Source organism: Macrotis lagotis, chromosome 1, assembly GCF_037893015.1.
Source record: "Macrotis lagotis isolate mMagLag1 chromosome 1, bilby.v1.9.chrom.fasta, whole genome shotgun sequence".
Classification (NCBI taxonomy): domain Eukaryota; kingdom Metazoa; phylum Chordata; class Mammalia; order Peramelemorphia; family Peramelidae; genus Macrotis; species Macrotis lagotis.
Window position 1 is genome coordinate 459,841,464 of NC_133658.1, and position 22,141 is coordinate 459,863,604.

At 37.5% G+C, this 22,141-nt stretch overlaps 1 protein-coding gene across 4 annotated transcripts in view; it reads left to right on the forward strand.

Moving 5' to 3' along the window:
- FSTL4 (follistatin like 4) overlaps positions 1–22,141 on the forward strand; it is an 821,307-nt gene that overhangs the window by 700,380 nt on the left and 98,786 nt on the right. For all 4 annotated transcript variants that reach the window (XM_074213575.1, XM_074213577.1, XM_074213574.1 and 1 more), the window contains exon 8: positions 3,620–3,740. In XM_074213575.1, the coding sequence (XP_074069676.1) occupies positions 3,620–3,740 (121 nt within the window). The remainder of the gene's footprint in view (positions 1–3,619; positions 3,741–22,141) is intronic.

Here is a 22,141-nt window from a genome sequence, read left to right on the forward strand (position 1 = left end):
GAACTACAACTTAATACACACTTTGAGGGTAGGAACTCTTAAACTTCTTTCTTTTATCTCCAGGGGTCTGGCATAATACCTAATAAATAGTATATACTTAATAAATACTCACTTTTTAATTGATTGAAATTTCAAGATATTGCCCAAAAATAGAAAATCAAATCTCAAATAAAATTACCTTAGCCAACCAATCTCTCCTCTAATCTATCTTTTGTCACTGAATCTATTATCTTTAATTGGCAATATTGAAAATACCATTTTTTGGCCCTATGATCTTCAGTTTTTAGCTCAAAATCTAATAATTCTTGCTACTTCTTTTGAGATTCCTTTTAAGGTATCATTTGTATTATCATAAATGAGTAATACTGAACAGATATTTAGAAAATTTCTGCATTATATGTCATTACAGAGCTACCCCATGGAAGATGGTAAAGCATTTTTTTGGCTATATTTGCCTTAGAAACCTTCATGAGAGAATTATAATCACAACCAACAATCTTTTCTTTCTCCTTTGCTATCCTTTGATCACTATCATGATGGCAACTGTGGAGCCACATCATGATTCCTCGGAACATAAAAAAGTTTTCTTCTGATGAATTCTAGCTCTAATAGCCCCTCTAAAGACCTATCACTTATCTCCAAACATTCACCCTTTTAATGGCTCTTTTCCCCATCCTCTCCTATTTCAGATTTTTTCTTCTCCATTTCAATTTTCTGACCTTGGTTATTATTCTTCTCTACCTCTTTGCATTTTTATCATTTTTTTGTTTCCTTCTTGAAACACTTTAAATCAAGGATATTGTAAGGTTCAAATGAGATCATGAATATAAAGAATTTTATCATGCTTAGCATTATATAAATGCCACTTAATATTGTTGATGATGTTGTTATTGCTATTATTACTATGAGCCTACACAGCTCCTGACTGATATTAACACCATTTCTTAAGTCTTCTACAACATTTCTGATGAATTCAAGCAATATTTAAAGAGCAATAACAGTGCATATGGTAAACCATTAATAAAACAGGAAAGGGTTGAAGGGCAGAGGGCAATGCATACAAACTTTTTAACCTTAATCTGTCTTATGAATACTTTCATAAGTCTACACAATCAACAAAATAATAAATTAGTCCCTGATTTGTAGCATTATAGATTTCAGAGTTGTAAATGCTCACACTGAAAATTTAACAATTCTCTAGCTGGTTAGAGCTGCCTGCTTCCAGCACACCTTCTACAATCAGTTATTTCAAAGAAAATTTTGTTGTCAAGAAGAGAAGCATCATTGGATCAGCCCTTTATTTTATCTAGTCCTTAAGGAATGAACCCAAAAGACATTTTGTGATGCATAGCGGTCATATGACATTGTTGGAAAATCAAACTAGTGAGTACTTTCCTTGTTATATTCTGTTTGCAATAGAATCCTGTGAGTGGCAGAATTGTACTTGTCCTCTGGATATGATAGAAACAATATTCTGTATCCTTCCACATTCCTGTTGTAATGACCCTTTGCTAACTCTTAAGGTCAATCCTTGAGGCCAATTGGTTTTTTCTCTTACCTGTTCAGCCTATACTGGCTCCTGAGTCAGGCTGTTATTTATGGAAAGTTTCCTGTCTTTTCTAACACTTTCTCACTAACTTACCTTTGACTGACAGTGAGTAGATTCTTGCCAAACCCTAATGCAAATAGAAGTTGCCCTCCAATGTACTAGGCATGAAGGTATTGAACAAAAATTTAATTACTTTCAAGATTTTATGTAATTACCTACTTTTTTCATCTTTACTTTCCAAAGATACTTCTTTCTTCTTCCTTGATTGAATGATCTCTGAATTTAGGCAAACAGAGAGAGTTCACAACAAAGTTCTAGGCTGATCAGAACCAAAGTGCTAAAATGTGTGGCACTGATCATAAGTATTGTAAGAACTTCAAAGATGGACAGGTAATCAGGAAAGATTCTAGTGTATACAGGAGGTGGTTCTATGACCTAACCTTGATTGCAACGTCAGCACTATTTATTAAGCACCTACCATGCAGACATTGTTCCAGGTATCAGAGAACATGACAAACATCACTAAAGCACATCACTTGTCCTGCTAAGATAGATAGATGTTCTGTAGGCAGAGAGTTGTTGCTGTTTATCCTTTTTCTAAGAGGACTAATGACAACACAGAATGATGTCTTGACTCATAGGTGAATTGGATTTAAGTGAGATAGAATTGTTCAAAGATGTCAGCCTCACTTCCTCTTCCAGAATCATTAAAGTTGAGTGACAAGAAAAAAGTCATCATGATTGATGATGGCCCAGGATGCAATGGAGTCTGATTCCTGACCAAGCTCTAAGTTCTCCACTTTTAGCCTATGTCAGTGTGTTTCAACCACCTTTGTGGCACTGGACCAGACTGTTCTTATCTAATAATTCTACTGGGGGATTCTTTGAATACCTGTGGTAAATACTCTCCCAACTCATCAATGAGTTTGAGGTTTTTCAGTTGCCCTCAAACTGGTTTAGCCTGTCTGCTGAGACAGAGCATGGCTGCCATGCATGCCACAGCTTCTTGGAGTCACAGGTAAAAGCTTAGTGCCAAGTTGACCCAAAGCTTCCAAATCAAGTCCTTCTGAATATCTTATATACATCTGACAGCAGAGAAGGGGAAGCAGTATGAACAAAGGCACATGGGCAGGAGGAAGTTGAAGAGATTGGCTTAGCCTGAGAAGAAAGCATGCTTGGGAATTGATCTTTATCAGGTTCTATAATCCATTAACAAGCAAGCATTGATATAGGACCTACAATATTCCAAGCACTCTACTAGATTCTGGGGATAAGGGAAAAAAATTCAAAACATCCTTCTTTTAGGATGATCACATCTAGCCAGTAGATGAAACATGTCTTACACATAAAGGAATGAAACAAGTAGATACAACTTGAATGAGAATGGGTAGGGAGACACACTAATAGATGGGGAGATAAGCAAAGATCTCCTGTACAAGGTGGGTTTGAATTAAAGAAAATGAACATTTTAAGTTTAGGGAATAGTTGGTGAAAAGGGTTGCAGGCTAGAGATGTAATGCTGTGTATTGGGAATAGCAAGGTCATTTTAGCTGAACTGCAAGTATGTATGAGGGGAGTGATGTGATTAGAGTAGAAATACAGTTTGGACTCAACTTGTGAAGTATTTTTTATGTATCAAAAATGGGGGTTTATATTTGCTCTTAAAATTAATAAGAAGTTACTCAAGTTTATTGAGTAAAGGAGTAACATAGACTTTCATTTAGTAAAATCACTTTGGTAGCTCTGTGGAAGATGAATTGGAGTGGGAAAAGACTTGAGGCAAGAGACCATTTCACAAGGTAAGAGATGTTCAGGTAAGAGATGATGTGCATCAGAATTAAGGATTTAATTGTGTTAAGTAGGAAAAAAATGTGAAAGATGGAAAAGACTTTATAAAGTTAGAAAGGACAATATCTGACCTGAGGCACTTACCATAATGGAAACCTCAGATGTAAGATTTCTAATTCACAGAATGTACATGAAATATAACCATAGAAATTGAACCTTTCCCAAAAGCTGAAATCATTTGTTCACTAATGAGACAGCTCTGTTCTCTTATGTTAAATGCAGGATTTTGGAGAAGATGATTCCCTCTACATTACCAAAGTGACAACTCTTCATATGGGCAATTATACCTGTCATGCCTACGGCTATGAGGAACTGTACCAGACTCACATCCTTCAGGTGAATGGTTAGTAAATGGTACATCTGCAGCCCTTAACCCACTGACAGTCTTCCTCTAAGCGATGCTATTTGTCACTCTTGTTTTATGTCACTTTGTGTACACATTCATGGGCACATACATACAGCACTCCAAAATATAGAAATTTCCCCCATTCCACTCAAGTGGAAAGAAAATATTTTGCTCTCATATATACCTTGTAAACCATTAAGTTGGAACCGACTAAAGGTAGGAAGTCTCCCCAGTGGTCTATAGTTGTCCCCCAAAATTCTTTTTTTTTAGGTTTTTTTCAAGGCAAATAGTGTTAAGTGGCTTGCCCAAGGCCACACAACTAGGTAATTATTAAGTGTCTGAGACTGGATTTGAACCTAGGTACTCCTGACTTCAAGGCCCATGCTTTATCCACTGCACCACCTAGCTGCCCCCTCCCCCCATATTCTACTGGTGGATAATTCCATAGGTGAGATGGGAGTGGAGGTGGCAACATACTGTCCCTTAATTGGGTAGGTCCATGCCATGTATGTGCTAGAATGTGGCAGGGTTTGACCCCAATGAAGCAATTGTAGGATATGTTAAAATACAATCTGTTGATCTAAAGTAGCTTCTAAAAAAAAGTAGCCTCTCTACCTTCCTTGCTAGCAGCAGTGAATCAAGTATCAAACACATTTGTTTTTCAGACAGCTTTCCCTCAGGCTAAGTCTTAGAAGTCAGAGCCTGGGTAAGTCTCTGCATGCTGAAGGCTATTTCTTCCACCCTTTTTTCCCAGCTAGAAACTCCCCCTAGGATGTTGATACCAGTCTGGGCTTTATCAGAGTTTAGGTTGCAAACTAAGCAGGCTGCAAGGATTTTAACACATTCAGACCCATATTAGCATTATTTCTTTACCTGGAAGCAGCATACAGAATGCCAACTTGAGATCTAAAAAAGTTAGGCCCTCTTCCCCTTAATCCAAACATAGCAGTGTTTTTCTCCTAGCACTGAGACTCTGTTGTCAAAATAAATGAAATAATAATTCATAAGAATAATACCTTTATTCATTCCTTAGAATACTCTGACCCTTTTCTGGCAATAGAATTAGTTCACCTTAAGATGGATGCCAACTTATTGAGCACTTTAAAATAGTACATGATTGTTTCCCTGATCTGGGAATCAATTGATTTGGATTGTAGTCCCAGAGCAAACACTAAATAGATGTCTGACCTTGGGTAAGTCCCTTTCTATTTCTCACATCCTGTTCCTCTGTCTTTAAAACAGGGGGGTTGGACTGAGATCAGTATCCTAGGTTTGTGTTCAGAAGACTGTGCTTCAAGTTAGAAGTCTACTATTTCCTCCCTGGGTAATGTCTTTGGCCCTCATCTATAAAAACAATGAGTTGGCTTAACTAGTCTTTGTTGGGAAATTTCTAAGCTTTGGTTCCTGAAGAATGCAATGAGAATCTCACCCATCATTGGGTCCAAAGACAAAAGGTCAGATAAAGTGAGAAGCTAAATAGAAAGGAAAAGCAAGTTATTAGAGTTGGTGAGAGCAGTATGAATAAGGTATAAGAGGCTTGACTCAAGCAGAGATTTAATTAGAAGAACTAGTGAGACATAAATGCCTTCAAATGGGAAAAGTTTGCTATGAGGTGGCAGCTAAGTAGCACATTGAAGAGAGCACTGGCCTTGGAGATAGGAGGACAGGACTTCGAATCTAACCTTAGACATAGCTGTGTCACCTCCTGTAAATCACTTAACCCTGATTGCCTCACATCCTTGGCCATCTCCAGTGTCCAGATCCATATCTGGCCCAGATGGCTCTGGAGGAGAAAGAGAGACTGGTGACTTAGCACAACACCCCCTTACTTAAATCCAATTCATGTGCTTGTCATGACATCACCTCCCAGATGTCATGATCTTTGAGAATGAAGGACAAACATCATTTTAGTTTGCTTTATTGTCTGGAGAATAAAATGTAACCCCACTTCACATATTAGGTAGGATTAAGAAAAATAGGAAATAATCAAGTTTCTTTTGGTCTCGTTTTCTATCTTAGACTTTCAGACAGACTGAGATAGCCAACCCTTTCCTTGAGATGTAGCATGCTCCCTTTTTAGACATCTGATCTTTGGGAAAAATATCTCTGCTGTAATTGTTATTTTCAATGAGCAATAAATAATGTGTGTGTGTCCCTACAATCTGATTTTCTTGAAAATGTCAAGAAGAAAATAAAAAAGTCTAGGAATGAATGAGCATTCAGCAAACCTTTATTCTATATAAAGACTGTGCTAAGTAAGCTCTCAAAATACAAACAGAATACCAAAAGTCCCTGCCCTTAAATGATTCACATATTAATTATGTATGCCACCCTGAGATACAGTAGGTTTCAGAGTTAAGTCAGATGCAAAGTTGCAATCAACAATCTATAAACTTTATGTGCCCACTATTAGCCTCCCAACATTGTACAAAGGTCTGAGAACTCAAAAGAGGCAAAAGATGCTCTCTGCTTTCTTGGAGCTTACAATCTCATGGGGGAGACAAGAAGCAAAAAATATATGCAATCAATAAGTTTTCAACTTCCTCATGTGCTAGAACGACAACTAGATGGTACCATGTATAGAGTACTGGACATGAAGTCAGAAAGACCCTTCTTCCTGAGTTCAAATCCAACCTCAGATTCTTACTAATTGTGTGACTCTGAACAAGTCACAGTGCTGTTTTTCCCAGTTTGCTTCATCTCTAAAATGTACTGAAGTATGAAATGGCAAAACACTCCAGTATCTTTGCCAAGAAAATCCTAAATGGAGTCATGAAGAGTCAGCAGGACTGAACAATAAAAACTCTGCCACATATTGTATTAACTGATAGAAATGCAAAAAAAGGCAAAAGGTAGTTCCTGCTTTCAAGGAACTTATGATCTAGTGAAGGAGACATGGTGACAAATGTATACAAAGCAAAGCATATATATAGGATAAATAAGAAATAGTTATCAGAGGGAAGATAATAGAATCAAGATGAGTTTGGTAAGGCTTCCTGTGAAAAGTGGGATTTTAGTTGGGGCTTCATACTCAGAGAGTAGTTAAGAGAGCTTTTTAGGCATAAGGGACAATCAGAGAGAATGCCCATATCTGATATATGGAGTATCTTTAGGCAAGGTATTTGATCCAGATGGAAAATAGGAATCCATTGGAATTTATTAGGGGGCGGGGAAGGGGAGAAATAGGTGTGTGATGGGATCTGCTCTTCAGGGAAATCCCTTTTGTAGTTGAATGAAGCATGGATTAGAGTGGGAAGAGAGCTGTGGCACAATACTATACCCAGCTACTAGAGTAGTGGCAGGGTCATAGTAGGAAAGGAGGCACATATAAGAGATGTTGTAAAGTTGAAATCTAAAGACTTTGGCAGCAGATTGGATATGTGGGATCAGACATAATGAAGATTCCAGGACAACTCCTCATTTGCAAGTTTGAAAGACTGGAAGGATGACCTTGTATACTCCTTGTAATAAGGAATGTGGGAGTGAAGGAAGAAATAGAGAGAAAGATAATGAGTTCCATTTTAGATGTGTTTAGTTTAAGAGGTCTGTTGGATACCCAGTGGGAAATGTTTGAATGGTAGTTAGAAATGTGAGATTGGAGATTAGAATAGGTAGATTTGATAATAATAAGCATAAGAATGGTAATTAAGTTTATAGTATCTAATGAGATTACAAAGTGAGATTATATAGAGGGAGAAGAGAAGAGGGCCTGAGAAGGAACCCTGAGAGACACCTTTGTTAAGAGGGTGAGATCTAGAGAATCCAGCAAAGGAAACTGAGGAGTAGGCCTATAGGAAGAAGACTCAGGAGTGAGTAGTATCCCAAAAAATTAGATAGAAGGATTATCAGGAAGGAGAGAATGAGAACTAAAAAGAAGGAATTGGAGTTGTCAACTAAGAGATCATTAGTAACTTTGGAGAAAATTTCATTGGAATGATAACCATTGGAAGTCAAAGTATAAAGGGTTGAGAAGAGAATGAAAATAGGAAAGTGAAAAAATCTATTGTAGACCTCCATTCTGAATTAAACTAAATTTAAAAGAGATATATGCTGTTAATTAATCCCATCAAATGAAATTCTTTTCAGAATTGGGGGAAATGGAGGACATGAACATGTTTTTAGGTAACTGGGAATGAGATAGTAGACAAAGATTGAAAATAAGTGAAAGATCAAGAATTGATGAGGATTGGGGGTAGTGGAGTAGTAGGGGGTGGAGACCAGATGGAAAGAGATCTCTTGAACAATGTCAGGTTTTTTTCATCATATGAAATGGGAATGAAGGAGGTCATAGTGACAAAAGTCATCTAAGTGAGAAGAGATGAGGAAAAAAGGGAAAAGAGTGAACTCTTGGTTAATGAGTTCAGTTTTAATTGGCAAGGTTCTCAGTTAAGAGAGTCAGAACTGGGGCAGGTTTAAGAGAGATAAAATGTTTTAAAAGAGTCACTGTGGGAATTGTTATGGTAAGTTGTTATGGAAGATTTAGTAGGATTACCTAGGAAAAATGAGACTTTAGTTGAGGTTTTATAACACAAATTTGTACTGAATTCTGTCAAATTTATTTCATGATTTTCTCCATATTCATTAGCACAATGTGTATGATGAATGACTAGAACAATCCAAGGCTCAGGCTTGACTGGGTATAATAGGCAATATGATAATCAGGATAAGAATTCGAAAAAGGAGGGCAGTGTAGAGTTTAATTTGCTCTCCAAGGGGTCAAGATAGTGAGAAGAGATGAAAGTGGGCTAGTACAGGGACAGATTCCCTGGGAGAGAAATGGATGATCCAAGTTTTGGAGGTTATAGTATGGAGAAAATGTAGACTTTTGTAAAGGTAAGAAAAAGGGAAAAGTATAAAGTCAATAAATCATGGTCAGATAAGGAGATTTCAGAATTCTTGAACATAAAGGAGATGTACTCATGGATGATGACAAGATCACAAATCTGATCATCTTTGTGTGCGAACAAGTTTATATGAATAATTTAACCTATTTGAAGTAAGTAGGTTGAATAACTGATTAATTAGGGTATTTGAGGGGAAAGTCAATATGTATTTTCAAGTACCCTAATATAGGGCTGGAGTTGAAGAGAGAAAAATTGTGACTCAGTTACTAAACTCAATGAGGAAAAAAGGGAGTGATCAGGTAGTCTGTAGACAACAGCTATCAGTTTTTTGATTAGGTGATATATATGAACAAGTAGCATGAACCTCCAACAAAGAAATGGTATTGAGTGGTGAAGTTAGGAGAATGTGGTAGTTAATAATGGGGAGCAAGAATCACAATTTGTCCACCTCTCCTAATTTGTCAAGAAGGCTATGTTATCAGGTGGAAGTCAACTTCAAAAACAACTAATTCAGAGAATGAGCTTGAATTTAAGATCTGTTGCAGATTTGTCATCTATGGAATAGGCATTCCAGAAAGCACAGTGAAATGCCTGGGTGGGGTTATGGTGGATTTCAGAGTGTAAGGATTAAGGGGATGGGAATAGGGAATTGCTTATTTGGGGATGGGGAATGGAATTTCAATAATTATTTTTAGGAGTCCAGAATCACTGGAATAACCATGTTTGTTAATATTCATCATTGAGTTGAGCATGCTGTTCCAATTCCATCAGAAATTGGAAATTTGATTAATGGCAAGTAAAATATGAAATGGATAGCATATGGTCAGATAGGAGACCCTACCTTACAACACCTTATCCTTCCAAAGGCTAGAAATTAGATGTCCAGAAGTCAAAGTCTGTCTTTTTTAATGGAGGTTCTCTATATTCAAGTTGAGAAATTGAACAGGCAGAAGGAAGTAGAATTGGTCTTTTCACCTGAAGGGGGGCTTCAATGCCTGGGAACAGTTCTGTGTGGCAGGTAGAAGACACTTGGTAGAGACCATACAGGTTTCCCTTAGAGTATATGCTGTCCCTAGCATGAAATGGAAAGATTTATGACTCCTCTTTTCACCTGAGGGATCTGACAATAAGGGCCCAGACAGTCACAACAAAGCAGATGGTAATGCATCATTATTAATGCCATTTTTATTGATAAAATTTAGGACTTTCTGGGCAAGAGCTTTCTTTGCTGAATCTTCAGTAGATAATAATAATGTTTGTCCTTCATTTTCTTTTTTTTGTTTTGTTTTGGTTTATCTATTTTATATTATTACAATAATCTTGTTAGAGTAATCATAAATCCCCTCCCCACCAAAAAAGATGAGAAACCTCAAGTGAAAGAGAAAAAAAAATGTACTTCAGTCTGTGGCCAGATTCCAATGACTCTGTCTCTGGGATGAGTTGCCTTCTTTATCATAAGACCCATAGTTGCTATCACTAGCTGTATTTCCCTCCACTCTATTCCTCCCCACTCTCATCTGTTCCATTTTCTCTCTCCTTTGACCCTGTCCCTGCTCAGAAGCGTGTTGTATCTGAATACCCTCTCCCACAATCTTTCCCCTCTTCTATCACTATCTACCTACTCTTCTCTTCCCTGCCCCCCATTCCCCCTTTTCCCATCACTTTCCTCTCATTTTTCTCTAGAGTAAGATAGATTTCTATACCCTATTAAATATGTGTGTTATTTCCTCTCTGATCTATTTCTGATGAGATTGAAGGCTTACTCATTCCCCCTCTCCTTCCCCCATTCTACTCCACTGTAATTTTCTTGACCCTTATGTGAAATATCTCAGCCCCTTCTTCCTCTCCTTTCTCTTCCTCCAAGTACTTTCCTTTATCACCCATTCACTTCATCTTTTTACTATAATATGCCATCATATTCAACTCCCTTCTGTGCTTTATCTATATATACTCCTTCTAACTACTGTTATAAATTAGAAAGTTCATGAGATATAAGTATCTTCTTCCCATGCAGGAATACAAACAGTTCAATATCATTAAGTTCCTCATAGTTAGTCCTTCTTGTCCACCCCCTCCATGGTTCCCCTGAGTCCTGTACTTGAAAAATCAAACTTTCTGTTTAGCTCTGGTAGTTTCAATAGGAAAGTTTGAAAGTCCCCTGTTTTCATTGAAAGTCCACCCTTTTCCCTGAAAGGGGTTGTTTTGCCGATTCTCAGTTGTAAATCAAGATCTTTTGGCTTCTGGAATATCATATTCTAATCCCTATGAGCCTTTAATGTAGATGCTGCCAGATAGACTAAAATATTCCTGGAAGTATTTCTTTTGGTATCTCTTTTGAGAGGTGATCAGTGAATTCCCTCAATTTCTTTTTTACCCTCTGCTTCTAGGATCACAGGGCAATTTTGCTGTATTATTTCTTGAAAAATGAAGTCTAGGCTCTTTTCCTGGTCATGACTTTCAAGTAGTTCAATAATTTTTAAATTATCTCTTCTGGGTCTGTTTTTGAGGTTGATCTTTTTCCAATGAAATATTTCACATTTTCTTCTAATTTTGCAATTTTTTTGGAATAATTTAATTTCTCTTGATTTCTTGCAAAGTCATCAGCTTCCTTTAGTTTCATTCTGCATTTAAAGGAGTTATTTTCTTCAGAGACCATTTTTATCTCCTTTTCCAACTGGCTAACCCCGCTTTTTAAGGCATTCTTTTCATCATTTTCCTTTTGTGTTGCTTTTTCAATTTGACCTAACTGGTTTTTAACATATTATTTTCTTCAGGTTTTTTAATATTTCTTTCACCAAGCTGCTGACTTGGTTTTCATGATTTATCTGCATCATTCTTACTTCTCCTCCCAATTTTTCCTCTGCCTCCTTTAATTGCTCATCCATAGCCTGAGCCCATTTTCTATTTATCTTGGAGGTTTTGGATATGCAAGCTTCGATTTCATTGTAATCTGAGTATGTGTTTTGATCCTCCATGGGACCAAAATAATTTTCTATGGTCAGATTTGTCCTTATCTGTTGTTTGCTCATTTTCTCAGCCTATTTACCACACTTCCAAGGCTTTGGGGGAGGGGGTGGAGACAACCTTAATTCTTCCAAGATCTTATAAGAGGCTATAATTGCTCTCTTGCCTGGGTTCAGGCCCTCCCCTCCATCCTGGAACTGTGAGGAGGATCCCTGCTTGACTATGGTGGTGTTGTGGGGGCCCAGACAGTGACTTGGATTTGAGTGTGGTCAAACAGATGAGTCCTGCCCCAGGGAAAGCAAAGGGACCTCTATAATCTCCCCTGACCCTCTTACCATCTATGAACTGAGTGCTGTAGATGTGCTGGGTGGCTCTGCCAACTCCCCCTGCAGGTTCTCACCACAGGGCTGCTCTGAAGCCAGAGCTCCACTCTGCATTCACTTTGGTGTGGCAGAGTTCTCTTACCAATCCTTCCAGCTATCCCTGATGATCACTGGGCCAAAAAAACCACCCCCTCTTCCACTGATCCAGGAGCCCTGCCTGACTATGCTGTCCTGCGCTGTGCTGTGGTTGCAGCTGCAGCTGCCCTGCAGATTTTTCCAACCCCTGGTCCCAATGGAATAGACCTTTCCTGTCAAACTTTTAAGTTGTCTTGGACAGGGAAATTGTATCATTAGTCTTTCTGTGGGTTCTGCCTTCTAAATTTTGACTAGTCATAATTTGATGACTTTTGGAGTTTTGGGGGAAACAAGTTTCCAGGAATTCTTGCCTTCACTCAGTCATCTTAGCTCCATCCCCAGTTCTTCATTTTTCCAAGAAAACCATGACATCAGGAAGGTGATGTCAGGACAAGCACATGAATTGGATTTGAGTGAGAAGAGGGGCTGTGCTAAGTCACCAGCCTCACATTCTACTCCAGAACCACCTGGGTCCAGTGGCCAGATATGATTCAGGATGACTGGAGATGGCCCTGGATGTAAGGCAATCAGTGTTAAGTGACTTGCCCAAGGTCACACAACTAATAAGAATCAAGTGTCTGAGGTTAGATTTGAACTCCTGTCCTCCTGACTTCAAGGCCAGTGCTCCATCTGCTGCATCACCTAGCTGCCCACACATGCAAAGCTAGTGGATAGGTTGCATCCTCCACAAAATTTGCTGCCTGGATCATCATTTTGAGGGTAATGATGACAGGAGGATTAATGGGAGGGAAGGGGTGGAAAGCAAGGAGGATACAGCTATTTTTAGGATTGCTGCATTTCCTAACCTATGCTATCTCCAATGGTGTCTGTTGGAAGATAGTAGTAGTTTGTTTGCCAAGTCAGGATGGACAAAAACATTGAAGAACAAGATGGTATGGTGCAAAGGTTACTTGCTTTGAGGTTGGAGGATCTGAATTCAAAGTGCAATGCAGATTAACAACTATACTGCTGCTATTTTAGTTGCCTGGGGCACTGTGAGGTTAAGTGACTTAATGAAGATTATAGAGACTGCACATTCCTGCTCCTATGACAGCTTTCTAAACATGACACTGAATACAATCTTTGTAGCACATTACCTTTCAGAAAATTACCAGAAGGTTGGAAGTCAGAAATTGTATCTTTTTCTATATCAAGAACCCTTTTGGCAACCTGTTAAAACTGACCCCTTTTCAGAATATTGTTTAAAATACGTAAAAATATAAAAATAATGGAAACCAATAAAATTGAAATATAGTTCTCAAAATTTTTCTTAAAAATTCAAGAATCTGAATTAAAAACTTTTGAGTGCCTCTCATTGACCTGTAAGGTGGCCAACTCTAACCATCCCTTACTAATAAGTTGTTATTCGTTTTTATCCTCAGGTAACACAGTTGGTAGAGTATCAAGTTTGGAATCAGGCTCTGAGTTAAGATGTGATCCCAGAAACTTAATATCTGTGTAACTCTAGGCAAGTTATTTACCTCTATTTTCCTTAAAAATAAGGCAAAGTAAAATTGATGAAGGTAAAATGCTGGGGTGGTCTAGTCTAGGAGAAAGTGAATGAACTCACTTAAAAGACTGACCCAGAAGTCTTTAGGAACAAAAAAGGTTTGTTCTATTAAGTTTACAATTAAAGGGATTAAGCAGTAAAGGAGATTGAGCAAAGAAAAGAGGAAAAGTAAAAACAGTTATTACTATTGCTGCTGACTGATCAGCAGCAACCAGTAGAAGGTAAGCAGTATAAAAAGAAAGTAGCATAGAGAGAGAAAACTAAGGATAGTTGCAAATTACAACTGGGTTATCTTTTTTTAGGGTAATCATTAGAGTTCCTTAAGAAAGTAGCAAAAGCTAAAATAGCAAAAGTTGGGGAGGAATTAGGGCAGTGATAGAGAAGGATTAAGGACTGGTAACATATAGATTGCATTATGTCCTCAGGGGTCAATTTATTGTCTTCAAGTGGTATCTAAAATAGACAATGAAATGGAAGTATGGATGGATTTCTGGTGGTCTTGAATGAGATGAGAGTAGTGGGCTTCAAGTGGTTTTGATAGCTTTGAACAATGAGATAGGAGTCAGTGTTAAAATATGGTCAGCACAGAAAAAGATGAGATAATGAGGGATATATTATGTAGATGAGGAATATAATTAAAGGGCAAAGATGAGGTAATTAAGGCTTACTTGTAGATGAGGGGCAGTGGCTCAAAGACTTAATCCTTTCTGGTTAAGGAATGGATTTATTGTTTTGTTAATAGGGGCTTGTTCTACCTGGGGGTAGAGATTTACCATGTTCTAGTCAGGAGGTAAGATTTCATTGAAGTTCAGTGACCCCATCAAAATGAAGGTAATGACTTCCCAGGATTGCTGTGAGGATAAAATGATAATAATTTTGAGGTGTTTAGCAGAGTACCTGGCACATAGTAAATGCTACACACATTATTGATATTATTACTATTATTATAAGCCTGCATCTTACATCCTGGAACCCCCTCTTATCCCCACCTCACTCATACCCCTATGTCTATCCCTCCCATATACTGTTTATAGATTGCTGAGCTGTTCCCTCACACATATAAGAGTCTGTCCCCCTTCATTATAGTTAAGTCCTAGAATCTAGGACCAGGGCCCCTAGAAATGATCCCACAATTGATAGTTCTTGATTTTTGTCTTTATATATTTGTCTTTTGTTCACATTAGGAAGTAATGTGAACAAAGTAATGGGGCATGGAATTTCAAATGAATATCTCTAAAAGGTTAATCTAAACTGGTTCCTTCTCTACTGAATAAGATGTAAAGCCCTAATCCTTTTCTTATCTGTAAGCTACTAAAGAAGCACTGAAAAAATGGAAGATAAAAACAGATGAACTCATCTTATAAAAATTATTTCTCAATACTACTAACCTCAGGCTTGAGAACTGAAAAGGCAGAATATCTGACTGATCAAAAGTAATCCATACCTTCAAAATTCTATGACCCATGGGAATTTTTTGAGTCCACACAAAAGAGCTACCCCCCAGGAGCTAGATGACCAAAGGAGCATCTCCTTATAGACAGGAAAATGGGTTTGGGGGGGGAGGGGGGTTTAAGGATAGATGTAAGTTCATTTTGTGAAGAATTCATCAATCATTCAGGCTCAGGGAGGTAAAAGTTTAGATTTTAATTCACAGATTGTACAAAAGATACACAGATTACTACAAAGTTCACAAAAGCTAATAGCAAAGACATTTAAGAAAGGGGAAAGAGGAAAGGGATAGGAAACAGTCATTCCATGTGACTGGGCTTAGACCCATGTGAATCCAGCATGGGAAATGGGATTGATCAAATTTATAGGGAATTTAGTCCACCTTTTGTGCTTGGAGGAGTCATGGAAAGATGGTCAAGGAGTTACTCACTTGGACTGGAGTCAGGCATCTACCTTGGAAGTCTAAGAACCTTTTATTATCTTGGTGAATTTACATTTGAGAAGAAAGTTAATCTGAATAGTGGAGCAGGAGTCAGAGGCCCCAAGGAAATAACACAAACTCAGATAATAGTTCTTTGATGTGTGTCCTTCATTCTTATTGAAGACCATGACATCAGGGAGGAGATGCCATGACAAGCACATGAATTGGATTTGAGTGAAGGGGGGGGGTGCTGTGCTAAGTCACCAGCCTCACTTTCTCCTCTAGAGCCATCTGGATCCAGTGGCCAGATATGAACTAGAATGACTGTAGATGGCCTTGGATGCCAGACAATAAGGTTTAAGTAACTTGCCCAAGGTCACACAACTAGTGAGTATCAAATGTCTGAGACTGGTATCCTCCTGACTCAAAGACCAGTGCTCTATCCATGGTCATCTAGCAAAAACTAGGCAAATATTTCTCCAACATTTCTCCTTCCATATCCTGGACTGACAGAATTTCTGAACTATAGAATTGGAAGAAAGATCATGAGCTATGTGGTCCAACCCATACCCATAAAACAATGTATATACTATAACTTAAGAGATAAATGGTATACTGACTTCTCAAAAAGTTCCAATGATGGGAAACACACCACCTCTTAAGAGAATCATTCTACTTATGAACCATCATCAAAGGTAAATTTGTTTCTTTGTATCTTCTATTCTCCCCTTCCTCCTCACCATTGTTCAATCCTCTCTGACCTAGTGTGTTTGCTTAATCCCATTCCACTTGAAATTCCTTCAAATAGTAGGAATTATGGTTCCTTGCTTTGCTAAGAAAGAACTTTAGAAGTCTTCTAGTTTAATATCCTCATTTTATAGATGAGTGGTAAAGTTACGTGCCCAATGTCATTCTGGCTTTGTTCTTTGCCAACTGTATTCAGGGCATGCTAAATATTTGAAGGAGTTGTGAGACATGCTTATAGCCTTTGAAAAGCTTGAAAGAACAAAGCTACATCATAGAAATTTGATAGTATGGAGCTCAAGGTTTAATTGTAGGATATAAATATGTGAGGTACTTGAAGGAATATAAACTCTCAAAAGATCACAAGTCAAACAGTATACTGCTTATAGGTCTACAAGCATATGGTTCTCCAGTTCTTTAGTTCCACAGGCTTAAACATGGGCCTAGGTGCAAATATACAGTTTAACCTGGACTCAGGATGAAACTCTCTGCTTTTATCTGATTATTGTTGCTGGGCAGATTAATGGGACTGAGTAGGAGGGAAAGTTAGTTACTCAGCTTGGATTGTGGACACCACCACCCCAGACATTTATCAAAAAGGCATTGTAATTAGGCAAGTTTCCTTACCTTTTGTACCTTTAATAGATGGATTTTTCTAAACTTATTGTAATCAGGATCTGAGTAAATCAGTCAATTTGGTATGTAGGAATTTCCCCTTATATAGGGGAGTAATCAGTAATAAAAATTGGAGTCATTCTTTTTTTTTTATCTAGAGCCTTGCAATAGCTGGCTCTTCATAAGATTCTCACTACTTGGAAAATTCAAAGAGGGAAGAAATCAATATGGTCTGAAGTATGGTAATCAAGAAATGCTTCAAAGAGGAAATAGATGGGTTATGCTTTTAATGCTGAGTACAATCTGGTAACAAAAGAAATTCAACACTAACAAGTATTTACTGAGTAAAATGAACTTGTAAGACTACCTTGCTGGATACTAGAAAGATAAAAAGGTGAATAGGATTTAATTCCTGAGCTCAGAGCTTAATAGAGGAGGCAAAATAGGGAATTAATGTACAAATTAATGTATTTGGAGGAGATCATATGATGAAATGCAAAGTACACTTAATTTAAGAGTCAAAAGATCTGGGTTCAAGTCCCGTCCTTTCTCTTCCTAAGGTGTTTGATGTTTCAGTGCATCGATTTTCTCATTTAAAAGGTCATATAGAATAATGGGAAAAGCCTTAGATTGCTGTCAAAAGATACCAAGTTTTAAGTCCCAACTGTAGTACTTGCTGTCTGACCATAGCTGGGTCACTTAACTTCATTATAGATGAGTACAGGAAAGTTCTGAGAATTAGGAGGCAGCATTGTGAAGCTGGGAATCTGATGCACAGGAAGCTACAAATCTGGAGATGAATTTTTAACTTTTATGTGTCTCCTCATCTGTAAAATGAAGGAATGTTTATTAACTTCCAAGGTCCTTATCAGATCTAACATCTATATTTTCTTGTGATCAGAAAAGAGACTTTCCCAAAGCACAAGTATCAACTTCTAAAACCAAAACCAAAAGCCAGACTCACTGACTCTCAGTATCCCATTATAAAATGAAGACATAGGATTCAATGATCTCTAATATGCTTTCCCAGTACAACTTTGCCTCTGTCCATGGTTTCTTGCTTTTTACTTTGCAAATTCATATACCCCTCTCTCCAGGTTTTCATCTGTTCTGTGCTTGAATGCAGTGTGGGTAAGGAAAGTCCTCAAAATGACAAAGGAATAATTGATATTTGTTCTCTTCTCCTCCAACTTGCTGACTCATCACCTACTAAATAGATGAGTCATTTCTCCCTTTCATTGTCCTTGATGTTGATTACATCACTTAAAGTCCTCTTTGTAATGAACATGTTGCAGGCAAATATAGTTGTTTTCTTTTAAACTTGCAAAACCTTTAGGTTAAAACAGGCAAACTATATAAAGTACACTCTTCTTGGCAATGTATTCTTCATTCCCCAAGGTGAAAGGCAACATAAATATGTCACCCAGAAAGAACTACAGTCGACAAAGCCCAGGCCAGAGTAATAAACAGATTTGGCAGATTACTCTGTTGTTTAGGGAATGAATGACTGCTCATCTGAACTGTAGGGAGGTCATGGGTCTTTTAAATTTAATACATTAATCATAGAGGTCCTTCCTCTGCAAGGCTGACAGAAGGTTTGCTGAGATGTTTATGAATCATGCCACTGTCTCAGCCTCATATTGGGGAAACCTCCTCTTTTAAACCAACCAAATCATTCCCATAATTGGAACAATATAATAATGATAGTAGAACAATACCCAGGAGATGGGCAATGGCAATAACTCACTTTGGACCAACTGAGTGAAATGATTCTGTCATCATCAGTGCTGGTACAGCCTGAGGGTTGTTATTCCAATTTCAGTAAGATGAGAAAGCCAGTGAAGTAGAAGTCCCTCCCAAACAAACCAGATACAAACGTGGTCTGGCTACAAGACCACATTTCCCTCCTCTGTGACCATTAAGTGTTCATAACTATTGTTTCATCTTAACAGTTACATAGGATTTGTCCCTGTCTCTCTTTTCATCTTTAATGACCCCTGAATCATCCTCCCCCATTTCTTCCTATTGACTTCTCTCCTCCCTCTGGCTTCCTTAATTCTCATATTCTACCTATCTGCTCCTGTCCCCAAACAGTTCATAATGACAGACTGAATTTGCTGTCCCTCAGTCATCATCCACATATATACTTTCTGGACTTTAATTTCTCATCCTTAGGTATACTAATGAGAAAAAGAATTCCCCTGGCATATTTTTACAGGCTTACCCTCAGAGGAAAACAAGATTCCTGGGCAACAAAAGACTGAAACATCCTGAGATTATTCAGACAAGCCTGAAAATTTGCTGACACTTCTGATTTTGATCTAGGTATTCCCTTTTCTTCTAGCATTAGGAGAGATATAACTGTATTTGCAGGACTGCCCCTTAAAATACTAGATAAATGTGTCATTAATACCTTTGCTACACTTACAGTAACACAGAGTCCAGAGAATACTGTAGTCCTCGACTCCAGTATCACATCACCAGCTGCCTATTTGAACTTGAAGCAAGGGGATAACGTGAATAACTAGAGAAATGATGGTATCTGATACTGCAATAAGGGACAGTATATAAAAGGTACAGAGTTGGGAAGTAATCTGACAAAATGGTGAATAGTCCAGTTGGCTAGAGTTAGAGTGAAATAGGGCTGCAAGGATTAAAGGTTGGAACAGTTTGATGAAGGACCTTGAAAGCTTGAGTATTGATTTTATATCTCACTTGGGAAGCAAAAGAGCCACCGATGTCTTTTGAGCAAGGGAGCTAAGGAGAAAATTACTTGACTAAGCATGTGAAGTTTTGCAGAGGGTTGAATTCAGAGACAAGGAAAGCAGTTTGGAGGCTGTTATTGTTCTCTAGGAAAGAAGTGATAAGGGCCTAAACTAGGATGATAGCTGTGGAAAGTACAGATTTTAAAAACAAGAATCCACATTTAAAATTTATGGAATTTTCTTTATAATATCCCACAAATTTGGAATTATGTCAAATGGTTATAAAGCTATGCATGCCCTTTGACCTAACAATGTTACTATTAGGTCTGTATCCCAAAAGAAAGGAAGAAAAAAAAAAGGAAAAGGACCTATGTGTACAAAGATATTTGTGGCAACTTTTTTTCTGGTGGCAAAGAATTGGAAATTGTGGGGATGCATAGCAATTGAGGATTAACTGAAAAAATGTATATGATTATGATGGAATGCTATTCTGCTAATAAGAAATGAAGAGCAGGATGCTCTTAGAAAAACCTGGAAAGACTTACATGAGCTAATAAAAAGTGAAATGTCCTGTGTATACAGTGTCAGCAATATTATAGGATTATCAACTGTTAATGACTTGGCTTTTTTCAGCAATACTATGTCCCAACACAACTCTGAAGGACTTATCTATCCCCAGAGAAATATACTTTTTCGCTTTCTCTATTTTTCTTGAGGGTATGGGGGAAACAGGGTCTATGTTTCTTTCACAACATGACTATTATGGAAATGTTTTCCATGACTATACATTTATAATTTATATCAAAATTGTTTGCTTTCTCAAAGGGTTGGGGGAATAAGGAAGGAAGAAAGGAGAGAATTTGGAACTCAAAATTTTAAAAATGAATGTTAAAAATTGTTTTGCATTTAACTGGGGGAAATAAAAAGCTAAATAAATAAATTTATTTTAAAAAGGAATTGGAGAAAGAAAGAAAACATTGTAAGTCAAAAATGATGAAAGGAATAAAATTCATAATAATATCCATGAAAAACAGTAAATAGTTTTTGTTTCATAAATCAAGAAGCAGCCTCAGAAAAGTAAATTCACATAGCAACACATAAAGGTTATAAGAGGAAGAGGCAGACCTTGACCCTAAGTTGTCTGAGTTTGGGCTCTTTACAATATGCCAAATATAAAGCAATAAAAAAAAATGTAGAACTGTGAGATACAAGCCAAGATGGTGGAGTAACAGGAAATTTGCCCAAACTTTCCACAAAGATCTTAAAAGCATAATCAAGGGCAGCTAGGTGGTGCAGTGGATAGAGCACTGGCCTTGGAGTCAGGAGTACCTGAGTTCAAATCTGACCTCAGACACTTAATAATTACCTAGCCGTGTGGTCTTGGGCAGGCCACTTAACACCATTGACTTGAAAAATCTAAAAAAAAAAAGCATAAGCAGACTGAATTTTAATCAAAAATCTTTGATAAAATGATAATGAGTCATTTTCCCAACCCAAGTCATCCAAGCAAAATAGACAGTGAGGTCCTAAATGTCTGAATATGTTCCAATTAGAACATCCTTTTAGAGCATTTTCATGCAGGGGCTGAGAAAAGGCTTGCTCTTTCACATTCCACCAAGGAAGGAAGAGGGCCTAGATTTGGCACAGAGGATCCTGACATTGTGGACACAGCAGAAATAAGTTCCATTCAGCAGTTTTGTTGCTTTCTCTAGAGTGGGATGTCAAAGATACAGTACAGACTAAGAAGAGAAATTTTACCTAGAAGTGGTAATCCAGGGGAAGGAATAATGGAGGGTCTTAAGGTAGTGCAGTGAGTGAGTCATGAAGATAGAAATGAGCAACAATTAAATGGTTCTGGCCCTTGGCCCAAAACAAAGTTAGCATACAAGGTTGGAAAAAATGAGAAAATATTTGTTTAAAAGTTCCAATATAAAGCACTATTATGATGACAGGGGCAATTAAGACACAAATCTCCAAAAAGAGAATGGCTACAAAAACCTATACAAATAAAGCATAACATTAAAAATAGAGCTTGTACACAAAAAATTCCTTGAATAGATAAAGGAAGAGTTAAAAGAAAAAAGAGTAATCTCTGAAAAGCACTTTTTTAGCTTTGCCTTGGCCTTTGATATAGTGATACCACTACTAGTCTTATTTTACAAAGAGATCAAAGAGATAAAAAAAATGATCATATGTGGGAAAATATGCATAGCAGCCCTTTTTGTAATGGTGAAAACTTTGAAATTAAACATAAACATTATTTGGAAAATGTCTAAACAATTGATATTATATGAACGTAACAAAACAACATTGTGCTATAAGAAATGACAAAAGTAATGGTTTCAGAATAACCTGGGAGAATTTGCATGAACTGATGAAGAATGAACTGAGCAGAAACAAGAGAATAATTTATACATTAAGAATAACACTTCAAGGGCCACTAGGTGGCACAGTGGATAGAGCACTAGCCCTGGAGTCAGGAGTACTTGAGTTCAAATCCAGCTTCAGATACTTAATAATTACCTAGCTGTGTGGCCTTGGGCAAGCCACTTAACCCCACTGCCTTGCAAAAAAAAAAAAAAAAAAAAAAAAGAATAACATTGTAAAAGCAAACAACTTTGGAAAGCTTATGAACTCTGAATAATACAGTGACTTAGCATGTTTCCAAAGTCTGATGACAAACACCAC